We start from the raw sequence: 14716 nt of genomic DNA on the forward strand, positions 1-14716 counted from the left end.
ATAGTAGCCGATTCTCAGACCTACTGAATACGCATATAAAATTTGGTAAAAATCGGTAAAGCCGTTTCGGAGGAGTACGGGAACGAAAACTATGACACGAGAATTTTATATATTAGAAAAGAAAGTCGTGTTAGTTACACTATTTATAACTCGAATTGACTGAAAATTAGTGGGCAGGTAGCTTAGAACCAGGAAACGGACATAGGATAATTTTTACCCCGTTTTCTATTTTTTTTATTCCGCGCGGACGGAGTCGCGGGTAAAAGCTTGTTTTATATATTAGAAGATATCACCCATCAAAATGAAGATCTTATTTTCAATTACCCTAACTGGTGCATAGCATCTCAGGTCTATGACAAAACATCTGAAGTTAGTGTGGTTATTTAACAATCGGTTACCATACTCATTTTAAGACACATTTAACCACACCTTATCCAGCAATCTAATCAGTTATGTATCTAATGATTTCGATTAGCATAAATATAACCACTGATGTACCGTCACAGGAAACTTTAACGGCAATGTGTGATGCATAACACGTCAATCAACAAGAGTTTATGGATTTGTAGGTTCTACAGAGAATAACATGTTTCTATTTTGAAATACAGGTAAAGGACATTGTAGTACTTTAACAACGTGCTGTAGACATGGTTCACAACATTAAGAGAATTCCGGATGCGTATGGGTGGTTAGATAGATGTTTACTTATTAGAAAGTATCTTCTGTATTGTTGAATGGATTTTGCTGAAATTTGGCATATATGTAGAACATAGTCTGGAAGAAAATATAGGCTCCTATTTAAGTTTTTTTTATTCCGCGTGGATGGAATCGCGAGCGACAGCTATCTATTAAATAACTGAGTAAAACTTAACCAGTATTGTCATATACCTTGTATATATTGTATTTATTAATTACATTTAAATAAATAATATAATTAACCAAAACCGCGTGACATTGATCAACAGCAATGACGTAACTTCGAGCCTACAGTCATCTGGCTTCGAAGAATTCACTGGAATCACATTCGTAAAGGACAAACAAGTTTTCATTGAGCTACGTGAGTAAACTTGACTCGGTTTCGCAAAAGGTCTGACATTTGCGAGGTCGTCGCTTATGTCAGACGATTACATGCAACCAGATGGCTCACAACGTTCTTAGAAAAAAATTGTTTAAATGACAGACACAGAGTTATAAACGGTTACCAAAGTAATCCATTAACATTGATTCCACATAATCTATACTTAACGTATCCTTAGTGACCAATCTTCGATAGCTTATAACAACTTTTACTATCGAAAAATGCAAGAATCAAAAAGTGGAAGTGTAAAACTAAATATATCTAAAACTAAAAATATAATTAATACGCCAGTGTGTTCGCAACCTAACATTGTAAAAGAATACCAACATCTACCCTCGAAATGATTTGTTCATTTAGTTAGTTCTATGATAAGATTTTATATTGTATAATTGGTACACTTTAAGTTGTTATTTATATTAGATATGTAAACATATGGTGAACTGCGCAGTGCTGGGATAAACATTCCATGTTTAATGGCACTAAGTCACACAACTGAGCAAAAAAAAAAAAACAAAAAAAGTAAGTTACAGCCTTATGTACATATTGTGTGGAAAGCTAATCTTGTAACAAAAATTTAAATTGCCATATATTGAGTTTCTTCAAATTTATGCGCATTCACGCAATGTATGGCTATATATGTTGATCTTACTTTAAGGGCACTTAAAGTAAAAACTTTCACGTGTCTAAGTATACAATATTCAATACACAGTGTCACAAGAGACTGGAGGACAGGTGCGAAGCCGCAGCGGCGATTTAACACGCTACGATGACCGCAAGTACAAAACATGGTGCAACGTTAATCTTACTGACCCTAATGCACTAACCACAGGTTACTAAGATACCTATCTATGAAATTTAGCATTCCGTGTAAGCTCTATTTGTATTCCAAATGAAAGATAAACCAATCATAATAAAAAATCATAAAGTTAATTAGAAATTGAACATACAGAAGCTATTCAAATATATATCGTCCATGAAAAAGTTAAATACTTTTTCATGGACGATATATATTTGAATATATACTAGCCGTCGCCCGGAACTTATTCCGCGCGGAATTAAGTTGTATATAGCTTTAATATAAATTCTATGTGTTCGTCCAGACTATGTTCTACATCTATGCCAAATTTCATCAAGATCCATTGAGCCGTTCCGAAGATACCTTCACACAAACATCCATCTATCTAAACATTCGCATTTATAATATTAGTAAGATATAGGTCATAGAGTGGTTTATAACACAACAGCAAACACGCCTAATGATACTAATGAATGCAAATCGACCTGGATCTAACAATTGCGATGACTTCACGCGCACGGTGATGCCAACAACAGAATAATTTTAACCATTTCGTTCACAACTTCAATTGTTTTCAGACTACTCGTAGATAACGATCATTTTTCAACATAATATCAATTAATCTATACAAATAACATGGGAAAGATTTGTATTATATCATCATCATCATCTCCCTGGCCTTTTCCCACTCATTTGGAGTCGGCCACACAAGGTTTTATGAACCTTAAAGTTGTATTACATAATCATACTAATAATATAAATGCGAAAGTTTGGATGGATGGATAGATTGATGTTTATTACAAGCAGAACAGCTGCTTGGATCTCACTGAAATATGGCATAGATGTTGAAGACAGTCTGGAAGAACATATAGGCTACTAAGTTTTTTTATTAATTCCGCGCGTAAGGAGTCGCGGGCTACAGCTTGTAAATAAATTTGTAAGGAATAGACTCAATAATTGGACACACTGTAGTTATATTTGCTACCATACGTTTCAAAATATAAAAATACCACAAAACATTTCATAAGACACGGAAAAACATTCACGGACTAATAATAATAGATCTGGCATCGTTATAGGGCTCACAAACAATCTCATACTGTACAAGTCATACAAAAATAAATATTTATTCATGAAAAACGAAGATTTTATATTCAATGTCTGTTCACAGATAAACGATTCTGTTCCTATTTTCAATTAAAATTCGTAAGCAAACTCATAAAATGACATTTAGCAGAATTAGAAGGCTTAGCGTTGGTTTTCAGACCAAAATTCCTGTATAAAAAGTACTGTTATCTCTGTTTTGTCGAAGAAAACGAACGATATTACGATATGTTTTATAAAGGATTTAAGTCTCAGAAACAGTCGATTAATCAGACAGAAAACATGAATATGGATATACTGGTAATCTTGGAAAGATACTCTTATTGTGTCAAATTAAAAGGCAAAGAAATGTAATTATATTTTTCCGGAAAGAAAGAAGATTGTTAATACCTAGCTGTATTATTTTCCATAGCTGTCTTACTTATTATAATGCTTTCTATGGCTTCTAAGTGAAGTATACTTTGCCCATTTATAACAACATGTTCAAGCCTCAATAATCAATCAATGGCCGAGTGTTCATCTGCGTTACGCTCTAGTACACACAAAAATAAACACACCGGATGGTATAGTTCCATCAAATCGACACAGGAATCAATCTTAGTACACACGGAAAGCACGACTTCACGGTAGTAAACATACCTTACTGATAATGTAATAAATAAATATACAAATTCACAGTGAATACGTAATGTCGCATAAAAACTGAATCATAAGAGCCATATGGGTTTTAAAATATATTTTACTCTACATAAAAAAGTTTATCACTGTTATTATATCTCACAATAGTCTTTGTTTTTCGTTTATTTCACAACAATTTCAGAACGATGATAATTAATTTTAAAAAAATATATTAAATTAATACTCACAGCCGGGCAATATGCCGTTCTCCTTCATCGCGCACCGATACGGATTGTAAGTGCCTGGCAGCACCTTGCCATACATTGTCCGATCCATTCTCCAATCGCTGAGCTTCGATCCACAATAAAACACCCACGGAGGCGACACTACGATCCTCACACCATAATCACAACCTACAGATGTAAACGTGTTACTACGCGTGATAAATGCATTCGCAATCCACGTGTTAGTCCGCGCGACAACAACGATGTCGTCTAACTCAAGGGCGGCGGTGCACTGCGCACACGTTGCGTCATATCGATATCGATGTCCGATCTGTTATTGATAAGCGATAACACAATGTCACCGGGACGAGGCCGCGCAGGAGTGGACGACGTCGCAGCCAAACAACAACTGACGATACATGTCTAGTGGCCGGTGGGAGAGACGCCGCGCTGCCAAAGCTGGATACGATTCCGATCGTATATCGGACACGGTTTTCAAGTACTAATAAACATCGACGCGTCAAAACAAACATCGACAAAATCATAGGTGGGCACAGTTAATCAAAAAGTTAACTTCGTTAATCGTTAATTCGTTAAATAAAAATTTAACTTCGTTAATCGTTAAAGCGTTTAATTTAAGAAAATTTAACGCAAGTTAAAGTTAACAGTTAAAGTTAATTTTGGTTTATATTACGAGTATAGGGCGCAAGCGGGAAATGGCCATACGAATAATCTCCGAATCATATGGACTGATTTTGTCGAGACTTTCAATAGAACTTAGGCTATGTTTTTACTGCGCTTACGAAATCTCGGGCGAGCGCTAATCCTATCTATAGTTTAGTTATATAATATACTCAAATAAAATTTTGACGATTGGGGTGATGTACTACTGCCTGTACGATATTAATGACATAGCATGCACTAGTTACACACACTTATATACTTCAATGACAATGATGGACAATTGACCTTTTCAGTCATTTTTTTATCGACCATCCAACTTCACGAAATTAGAGAGCTAACTAAATTTAGACAACACAAGTTTTCTATTAAACAGTGAGACATACTCGTATTATGGTAATATTCAAAAGAATATCAATCTCAAATCTCAAACAAAATGCAGTAAGAAGGGACATAAACGTTAGTATGTTTAATACATCTCAAATATAAAATGTCACCTATTTACTTCGGCCGACACCGACTGCGAAATAACAATAATTATACAATATAGATATGTTACAAGAAAGAAGAGAACTTTCTTTAGAGTTTAGAGGGTTTTCATGACATTATTTTGTGTTCAGTGCATTTTGTTTGAGATTGTTTTTTATGTTTGTAAAGGTCACTTGTGCCGACGACATTTCATATATTAATTTTAGTATAACACAATTTAACATTATTTCACTAACATAATTATTTTATCTTTTTCCTCATTCTTTCTCGTTTTATCGTATACTTTTTTTTGTAAACAAACAAATTATCTTCGCTATTGTCTTTGCGCAGCGCACGTGCATCCCCGACCATTAGAAGGGTTGGGGCCATAAATCCATCGAGTTCGTTATCGCATTCTCTGTGCGGGCTGTCCATTTGATCCTTTGTTCATATTTTTAAAGTGCAAAATTATTTTTCGTTAACTATGAAGAAGCCCCAAAAAAACAAACGACGGTAATAAACACCTAAATCCCTTTTGTTTTTGAGGAATGTTTATTGCGTGCACATTTCGTCTTTCGTATTTTTAAATTTATTTTTCATTGTTTGTTTCTTATCTACGCAATGACAAAAAAATCCTATTTGTACGCTTTTTCAAATGAACCATAAACGATTTTTTTTATATTTTTTGCTGTCTTTAAACTTCAATATTAAAATAAACATTTTCGTCGCCAACAAAGTTTAGTTGTAATTTAGTTACGACGTTGAAGAGTTATGCACACTTGATTATTTTGATTGCAATTCAATGCAGTGTTTATCTTTTTTACTAGATTTTTGCGTTTCACGTATAAGACAAAGTCTATGTATTTAGAATAAAGTACTTTCGTACCTTATGTTGATTTTATAACAAAATCATGTTCTAAAAAAAAGTGATGTTAAATAAATGAAAACCAGTTTTAATGTGAATAAAATGTAATATAGACTTTACGAGATATTTGTGTAAATGTGAAATAATTAATAAACTTTGAAGGTGTCTAGCGCCTAAACTTCGCAATATTTGATAGAGGTAAGTTTGGTTAAATCGTCACTATTTTCTAACAAGGATTCTGCGGTACTCTTTTGATCACGTCTTTCCCGGCCGCTCGGTGTATTGTATAACCTACATACACTCGCACTCGCTCGTTCTCTCTCGTTCTCGGTCACCATTCGACTCGCCGACGGTCCCCGAACATAGCCGAACTTACGAATGTAGCCTGATCCTGATGCTTAATTTAAATAAAATGACAACACATCAATAAGTCTATTGTTACAATTAACGGACTAAATTAACGGAAGTGAAATTTAACGGAAGTTAACAAGAGCGTTAACACTTTTTGAATTTAACTTAAAAGTTAATCCGTTAAGGAAAATGTTAACTTCGTTAATTAACGATTAACGGATTAACGAGTTAATGCCCAGCTCTGGACAAAATAGCTTTATTATCGATAAAGTAACATTCGGCATAAATAATCCATCTGTCAAAGTAAGACTGTCGGCGAAAGACTGATCAAAGAGCCAAACGAATATAAAGCTGTGTTAAATGAGGAATTCTTAAGATTATCGAGATTGCGCGTTGACGGAAGACACCAAGTCCCATTCATCACGAGTTCCCTAGCGGTAAATTCTAATTTAGTTTGCCTGTTACCGCCAAATTTTACCCGCGCCCGACCGCATCCGGTGACGACTGTCTAATCTCCAAAGACGTACGCCCTCATCGCCCACACCGTCACGCTAAGCTTTACTATGGTCATTAAATGGGATCAGAATTCCTTTGATCTACAAGTATAGTTACAAAGCGTATTCTTTTACAAGGATTAATTATGTCTAGTCCTTCATTTCAAATTTCGGCACGCTCAACCGCTATCATGACAAATTTTATGATCATTTCAAATTAACAACTACAATTTCCTGATAAACGCCACCCAAGATGTATCGAGAATGAAGTTAACTCCAAAGGGGCTTTACGGTGCATTCCGTATCTCTCGGTGCTAATTAAAACAAAAGATTGACATTTACGAGGCGAGTGTTTACGATGCACGTAGCCGTTTCATTGTTCCCGACGTGGCGAGAGGCTCTAATAAGGAAGTAAATATTTGAGCTGGTGTGGTCAGGGCTGCTGAACCGTTTAGAAACAATCAACACGTATTAGACGTAGGGGACAAAGGCAAATAGCTAGATATCGTAATAACTATAAATATATATAGGGTAAAGGCGAGATAGATGCCTCAGTGGGATAGATGCCTCATTTTCATAAAACCTAACTTCCCAAACTCGCGACTAAAAATCAATAGTATAACTAAGAGCCGCAGGTACCCTGCACCTTAGTTAGCAATGGGCCGTGGTGCGGTGAAGATGCATTTCGCTTATTTGTGGATTTATGTCCGCGGCGAACTTAACAAACACGTCAAAGTTTTAAAGGTAAGTATTTGCTGTTGTATATCTTTATAAGTAGTTATTAATTCCGTTATATTTTTTATTACGTTAATATACTGATTCATCAAGTATGCATCTAGGTGGAAATAGTAGCTCTTTTGTTTTTTATTTATTTAAAAACTACTTGGGCATCTATCCCTATCAAAAAGGATAGATGCCCTGATTTTCTGCGGTATAGGTGCCCCTAGGGGCATCTATCCCTCCATTCACCAAGTTGTACTGAATGCGCTTTGAACATATTTTTATGTTCTATTATATGTGTTTATGTATATTTATATTTAGACTTTTTACTGATTGTAGCAGAACTGAAGAAATTCAACAAATCAAACATATCTGCAATGAAAAATGGTTAAATAGGGATAACTATGTACAGCAAGCAGATAGAAATATGAGATGGCAGCCTGTCAGTGATTCTGATGTAGAAAAGACTATTAATAAAATGAACCATAAGAAATCTCCTGGTAGCGATCAAATACGGATGTCTGAGTTGAAATTAATTAGCCGCAAAATAAGTCCAGTCATATCTAAACTCATTAACTTGTCTGTTGAACATCACTCATTTCCTAATCAAATTAAAGAAGCAATAATTCGTCCCGTTTTTAAAAGAGGTGACCGGAAAATATATTCTAACTATAGACCAATTGCAATTTTATCTAGTATAGAAAAGATTATAGAAAAATGTATTGTAAATCAGCTTGGCAATTACTTACAGAGCAATAGTATAATATCCCGATCACAACATGGTTTTCAAAAGGGGAAAAGTACAAACAGATTATTGTCTAATTTCACAGATGAAATAAACAATCATTTAAACGACAAGAAACATGTCGTAGCCATATTTTTTGACTTTAAAAAGGCATTTGATACCCTTGAGACGGACACATTATTGAATGCAATACTAGAATGTGGAGTGGGGAAGCCTCTGAACGAATGGTTTAGAGACTACCTCACTTCTCGCTCCTATAGGGTGAAAATAGGTGACACGTTAAGTGATAAGAAAATGGTCAATTGCGGGGTGCCTCAAGGTTCGGGATGTGGTCCCGTCTGCTACCTGATGCACGTAAACAGTTTATGTGCTGTACTCAAACACTGCTCCGCGCACATGTACGCGGACGACCTGTGCGTGCTGCGAGCCGGTATTGACTTAGTAGAGACCTGTCGCCTTGTGCAGCAAGATGTAAATGCCGTTGTCAAGTGGTCACATGACAATGGCATAGTCCTCAATTCTGATAAAACACAATTGTTAATTATACATTCCCCACACTTACCTTTAACAGAGTCACCTCCATCATTAGTTGCACATTCTTTTGATTGCTTTCATAATAACCTGGTTAACTGTGTTTGCAAACCAATAGAACGAGTTAAATGTACAACATATTTAGGTGTAAAAATAGACGAAAATTTCTCTTTTACCGAACATGTAAATTTTTTATGTAAGAAACTTAGGAATATTCTTAGCAAATTTTATCATCTTAGTTTTAGAGTCCCAAAAGGGACATTAAAATTACTTTATAATTCATTAGTGGAACCAATACTCGATTATGCTCTCGATTGTTATGGACTCACACATAAAACCCATATTTCTAAACTGGAAAATATTCAACTAAGATATGTTAAATTATTTGTGGATAAAAAAACAAAATCAAAATATAATCAGGACTCATTCAAACTTTTTAAAATATGTAAAATACTTCCTGTTAGTGTCAAACATAAATATTTAATTGCAGTTAACAATCGTGAGCATAGTTCTTTTTTTAAAAATATATGTAATACCTACAATACCCGAGCAATGATTGCAGGTAAATATATGGTACCCATGGTACATAATATATACGGAGACCGAACTCTTAAAAAACGTGTACCGTATATATTTAATAGTTTACCTGCACTCATTACGGATGAAAGTATCAAAGGTAAATTTAAAACAAAGCTCAAAAAATTTTTATTACATGCATTGGCATAACTTCTTTTCCCATAACTGATTTCATTATACTTTCATTAAATTTATTTTAATTTTAATAATCATACTTATCTAATTTTATTTTATATAAATTTCAATTTAATTTAATTTTTAATTATCATACTAATCTAATTTTATATTAAACAGTACTGTACCGTCATTCGAAGCCTAATAAACATGAGAGTAGCGTTCGTTTTCGTATTGTGCTCATAGTGTACTTCCGGTCCATCCCTTCTCCTATCCCCTTCCCTCGTTTCTAGTCAACTACATATCCGTACGACTGCAGCGCCACCAAAGGCAGCTGAGACGTTAGACTCAATATTTCTTCATTGGCGTTTCGTTTCTCGCCAGAGGCGGTCGTGTCTAGCCACGTACGTGCTGTGAGCCGTCTCAACTGTGTTTTTAGTGTACTTGAATACGTAAGGTTTTATTTGCGGTAATTATTTTTCAAGAAAACCGTAAGTACAATAAACTTTTTAATTCACGTTAAAGCAGCTTAACGGCGTTGCCGTTCGATAATGTAAAATTGTTATATTCAATATTTTTTGTAGTTATCATGGAGGAGTGTCCATCCAAAGGGGAAGATCGCAGCCAGGGAGGAGAGGGCGATAATAACGAGGATCGGAGGGAGCGAAGAGGGGACTCTAAACAACTGGCCAAGTCGGTTGATGAAAAAAAGAAGAAAAGAAAGCGGAAGCGATCGAGAAGCTCGTCTAGCTCATCCAGTTCGTCGAGCGCTTCTGCTTCGTCGAATACTTCCAGTTATTCGTCAGACTATAAATGCAAACCTAAAAGGAAGAGCAAGAAAAAACGGAGGAAGTCAGGATCAAAGCAGGACCGTAAGTTAATTATGGATTTAATTAAAACTGTCACTTCTCTCCAAAAGCAAATTATTCCGAAAGAAACTTCCGTATCCGGAAATGATGTTGCTACAAGGCCACGATCACAATCAACATGTGACTGTGACGATCAAATTGATCTGGATGCAAGTGGTGAGCTTTTCGAAGATGTTTCCGGCGGCAATGACGCGAATACGCATGAGTCTAATCAAGACATTCCCGTCATGGAACCGGAATTAAATTTAAGTGTAGGAACTAAAATTAAGGAACCTGCTATTCCTCATACACCAGATGAAATGCTTAAGCAGCTGTTCGAGTTACAACGCTTCAATCAGGAGGACTGGAATAATGTTCGTTATGCGGACGTTCAAAAGTCATGTTTACATAATCCTGGTTTTACGTCTCTGGAGCCCAATGAGGAGGTAAAGCGTTACGATAATTCAAAATTTTCTGCCAATATGGAAAAAGCATTTGCCGGTATCACATACGCACTTCTCAAACAACGTGACGTGTTACAATCTGAAATGCGAAATTTTTTAATTTGGGCTCAACTGTCAGATTCGTTAAATTATACAGAAATTTACACAAAGATTAACGAAATTTTTACTGAAGGCATTTTTTGTAAGGCTTCCTGTGATGTACTCCAGTTAGTATGTGGCCATCGGGCTGAACTCATCCAACATCGCCGCGAAGGTATTTTAGCAAACGTCAAGGATCCCTTTTATAAAAATGCCTTTCGTAAAATCCCCCCTTCTTGCTCGACCTTGTTTAATGCAGAAAAATTTAGCTCTGTTATAGAAAAAGCTGGTGGAGTGAACAAAGCTTTTTGGCCAAAAATCAAGGATCGCAAACCTGCCCTGCAGAACGATCCGCATTCTTCGCGGGGCCCACAAAAACCATCAACATCTAAGGGGTATCCGAAGAATAACTTTCCTGCACCACAAAAGAAACCTGGTACTTTCAACAACTCTTCAAGGGGACGAAATGGTAAGCGACTGGGAGATCAGTCCACTCGTAAAGGAAATGCTGCAACCTCTCCCTCATCCCGACGGGATAGGAGAGATCAGCCAAGGAAAAGGACCTGACTCGCCGAGTCATCTTTTCCGTGCAGGGCAGCTTCATGTTTACGTCGATCAATGGGAGTATCTTGGGGCGCCGCCTCATATACTCCAAATGGTTACGGGGTACCGCATCCCATTCAAACAGAAGCCTCCTTTGCACACTCCCAATTTTCAACACCAAACAAATGTGTCCCCGGAAATGTCAAAAATTATAAAGAAGCTGGTACTAGAAGGTGTGCTAGAAGAAGCACGGGTAACACCCAGCTTCATATCCACAATTTTCTTACGTCCAAAAAGCGACGGCACCTCAAGGCCAATCTTCAATCTGAAAAGGTTAAACAAGTTTGTTCACGCCGGCAAGTTTCGGCTTGTAAATGTCCAGCGCGTGCCAGATTTTATACAAGAAAACGACTGGATGGCCAAAATAGACTTGCGCCAGGCTTATTTTCACCTACCGGTTGCACAAGCCCACAGACGTTTCCTTCGGCTGATTTATGCCAACAAATTATGGCAAATAACCTGCCTGCCATTCGGCCTGAGTTCCGCGCCGAAGGCATTTGCGTGCCTGACCAACTGGATAGCTCAGTGCCTACGAAATCGCGGTGTGCGCATTCTTGTATATCTCGACGACTTCTTCTTGGTAAATCAGGACGCAGCCACTCTGCAGAAACACATTGTCGTCACTATAAGTCTGCTGCGGTCCCTAGGTTGGGAAATAAACACAGAGAAGTCGGTGCTCACACCGCGGAAGGCTCTGGAGTTTCTAGGTTTGATTTGGGACCCTTGGCAGAACTTGAAATACCTTCCAGACAGATTAACGACAAAAATAGAGAGTCTCGCTGCAAATTTACTAGCCAAGAAAAGGACAACTTTGTTAGATTTACAAAAGATTATTGGAATGATGAATTTCGCATGTTTCGTTGTCAAGAGGGGACGTCTCCATTATCGCGCGTTGCAAGCGCTGTCCAACAAAATGTTAGCTTGTCCCCGTATAAAAACTCTACCCTTACCAGCTCAAGTCATACTAGAGCTAATATGGTGGCAGCGCAATTGTCGAACTCACTCGCAATTACATATTCCCGCTCCCCGTCATTACCTTACTACAGACGCGAGCGATCTGGGTTGGGGAGCCATATTGGACAACCAAAAGCTGCAGGGATGTTGGACTCATTCTCAACAACGGTTGCACTGCAACCAGAAGGAAATGTTAGCGATTCTGAACGTTCTCAATCTTCGTGGAAAGTCCCTAGCATCCAAGGGTCTTTTAATACAGTCCGACAACAGGTCAGTAATAGCTTATCTTCGCAACGAAGGCGGCACGAAATCTGTAGCTTTGACAAATCTCACCAAAAAGGTGTATCAAATTTTGGACCTTTACAACATTCGAATATCCGTGTATCATATCCCGGGGAGCTACAACTGTTATGCGGATCGGCTGTCCCGTCGGCAGATAACACCAGAGTGGCACTTACTACCACCTTTAACTCAGATCGTGTTCAAAAAATGGGGCACGCCAACAGTCGACCTCTTCGCGTCACGAGACGCACACGTAGTGCAGACATACTGCACACTAGACAGGACCGACAAACAAGCGACCTATTACGATGCTCTGGGTATGGAATGGAATTTTCACCTGGCATGGCTGTTTCCACCCCCGCATCTCATTCCCAGGGTCCTAGCTCTTCTGAACAAAGCCCTAGGGTCCTATTTGATAATTGTGCCCCGCTGGGAGGGCGCTTATTGGAGGCCAGACTTGAAAAGTCGTGCTCAGGACGCTCCGTTCACGATCAAGAATCTGTCACAAGTCCTGATCGATACTACAACAGGGCTCCCTCCACCGAAAGTGTCGGAGATGAACCTCGAGATATGGAAATGTGGGGGTGGAGCAAACAGTTGACAGGTTGGACTAAGGATCAGAAGGATTTGTTATCGGCTAGCTGGCGTAGATCTACCTTAAAAACATACAAGTCAGCCTGGGCCAGATGGTTATCTTGGGCTCGAGCTCAACAAATCAGCATAAACAATCCTACAGCATCGGATTTAGCTAGGTTTCTCGCTGATCTTCACCAGAAAGACGGTTTTTTCCTTAAGTACAATTCGGGTACATAAATCTGTTGTTGTCACTTTCTCTAATCCCGATAATCAAGAAAAATTAAATTCCCACACCTTAGTGCGACATGTTCTGAAAGCTATCGCCTTGGAAAAACAAAGACCTCAGAAGCCACCTATCTGGGATACTAGCATAATGGAACAGTTTTTGAATACCAAGGATGCTAATACTTCTAGCTTATATGAAGCTTCAAAGTGCACAGCAGCAATACTTCTGCTTTGTTCGGGGAGACGGGTGCACGACTTAACGCTTTTGAAGATCTCATCACAACATTATATTACTGAGGAGGATGGTATTATATTTAAACCTGCTTTTGGTTCAAAGACCGACTCTAGTACTCACCAGCAATCGTCTTGGAAATTAATTTCGAACAAAGACAATGTACGTCTTTGTCCTGTTCACTGGGTTAAACACCTTATCCATCTCTCTCAGGAGAAAAGAAGAGTAGCTAACTCTGATAGTCTATTCATTGCCCTTACTGGAAGCCCTCGACCTGCATCTAGAACAATCATAGCAGGATGGGTTAAGAAACTTCTACAAGAAGCTGGCATTAAAGCTACTGCTGGAAGTTTTAGGTCAGCTGTGGCCTCGAAAAACTGGGTCGAGAATTTCCCACTTGACGATATTTTGGTGCGCGGAAATTGGAAATCGGCTAATACGTTCAAGAAATTCTATCGCAAAGATATCACAAACAGCATGATTAATTCCAATACAGTCTCAAGATTATTTGTACCAACTGATGATTGATTATTATCTATTTACTTTAAACGAGCTAGTCTTGTATGTTTAACTTACATTTATAATATGTTTGCATCTTCCGATTTTCTCGTCAATCGCTCGATCGACGTATGTATCTTAGGAATCAATAACTTGTTCTCAATAAAGCAAATGTAAAATTTCAAGTTTTTGTTTATTTTCTTATACACGAATAAGTACGTAACACAATAAAACATAAGAATTCTTATGATTCACTTACCTCTACCTGATCTCTTTTGGTGTAAACAATGGTAACAATAACATTTCACATTATAGGTTATCGCTTCTATCGATCACATTATAGGTTATTACTTCTAGCGATCACATTGGCGTATTATTTCGCGCCACCACCAGGCGATAGTAAACACGTCTCTCATGTTTATTAGGCTTCGAATGACGGTACAGTACTGTTTAATAGCTACGTTTTACCTGAAAATAAAACGTTTATTAAACATACTTACCTAATTCGAAGCCTAATACTTTTAAATCCTACCTGGTGGCAAAGAGACGCAATGAAGAAATATTGAGTCTAACGTCTCAGCTGCCTTTGGT

At 37.6% G+C, this 14716-nt stretch overlaps 1 protein-coding gene across 3 annotated transcripts in view; it reads right to left on the reverse strand.

Moving 5' to 3' along the window:
• LOC106718536 (paxillin) overlaps positions 1–14716 on the reverse strand; it is a 48895-nt gene that overhangs the window by 27831 nt on the left and 6348 nt on the right. For 2 of the 3 annotated variants that reach the window (XM_045677774.1, XM_045677777.1), the window contains exon 2: positions 3845–4009. The exons of the other annotated variant lie outside the window; for it this stretch is intronic. In XM_045677774.1, coding sequence (XP_045533730.1) covers positions 3845–4009 — 165 coding nt within the window. The remainder of the gene's footprint in view (positions 1–3844; positions 4010–14716) is intronic. 3 annotated transcript variants of the gene reach the window in all.

This window comes from Papilio machaon, chromosome 4 (assembly GCF_912999745.1).
Source record: "Papilio machaon chromosome 4, ilPapMach1.1, whole genome shotgun sequence".
Classification (NCBI taxonomy): Eukaryota; Metazoa; Arthropoda; class Insecta; order Lepidoptera; family Papilionidae; genus Papilio; species Papilio machaon.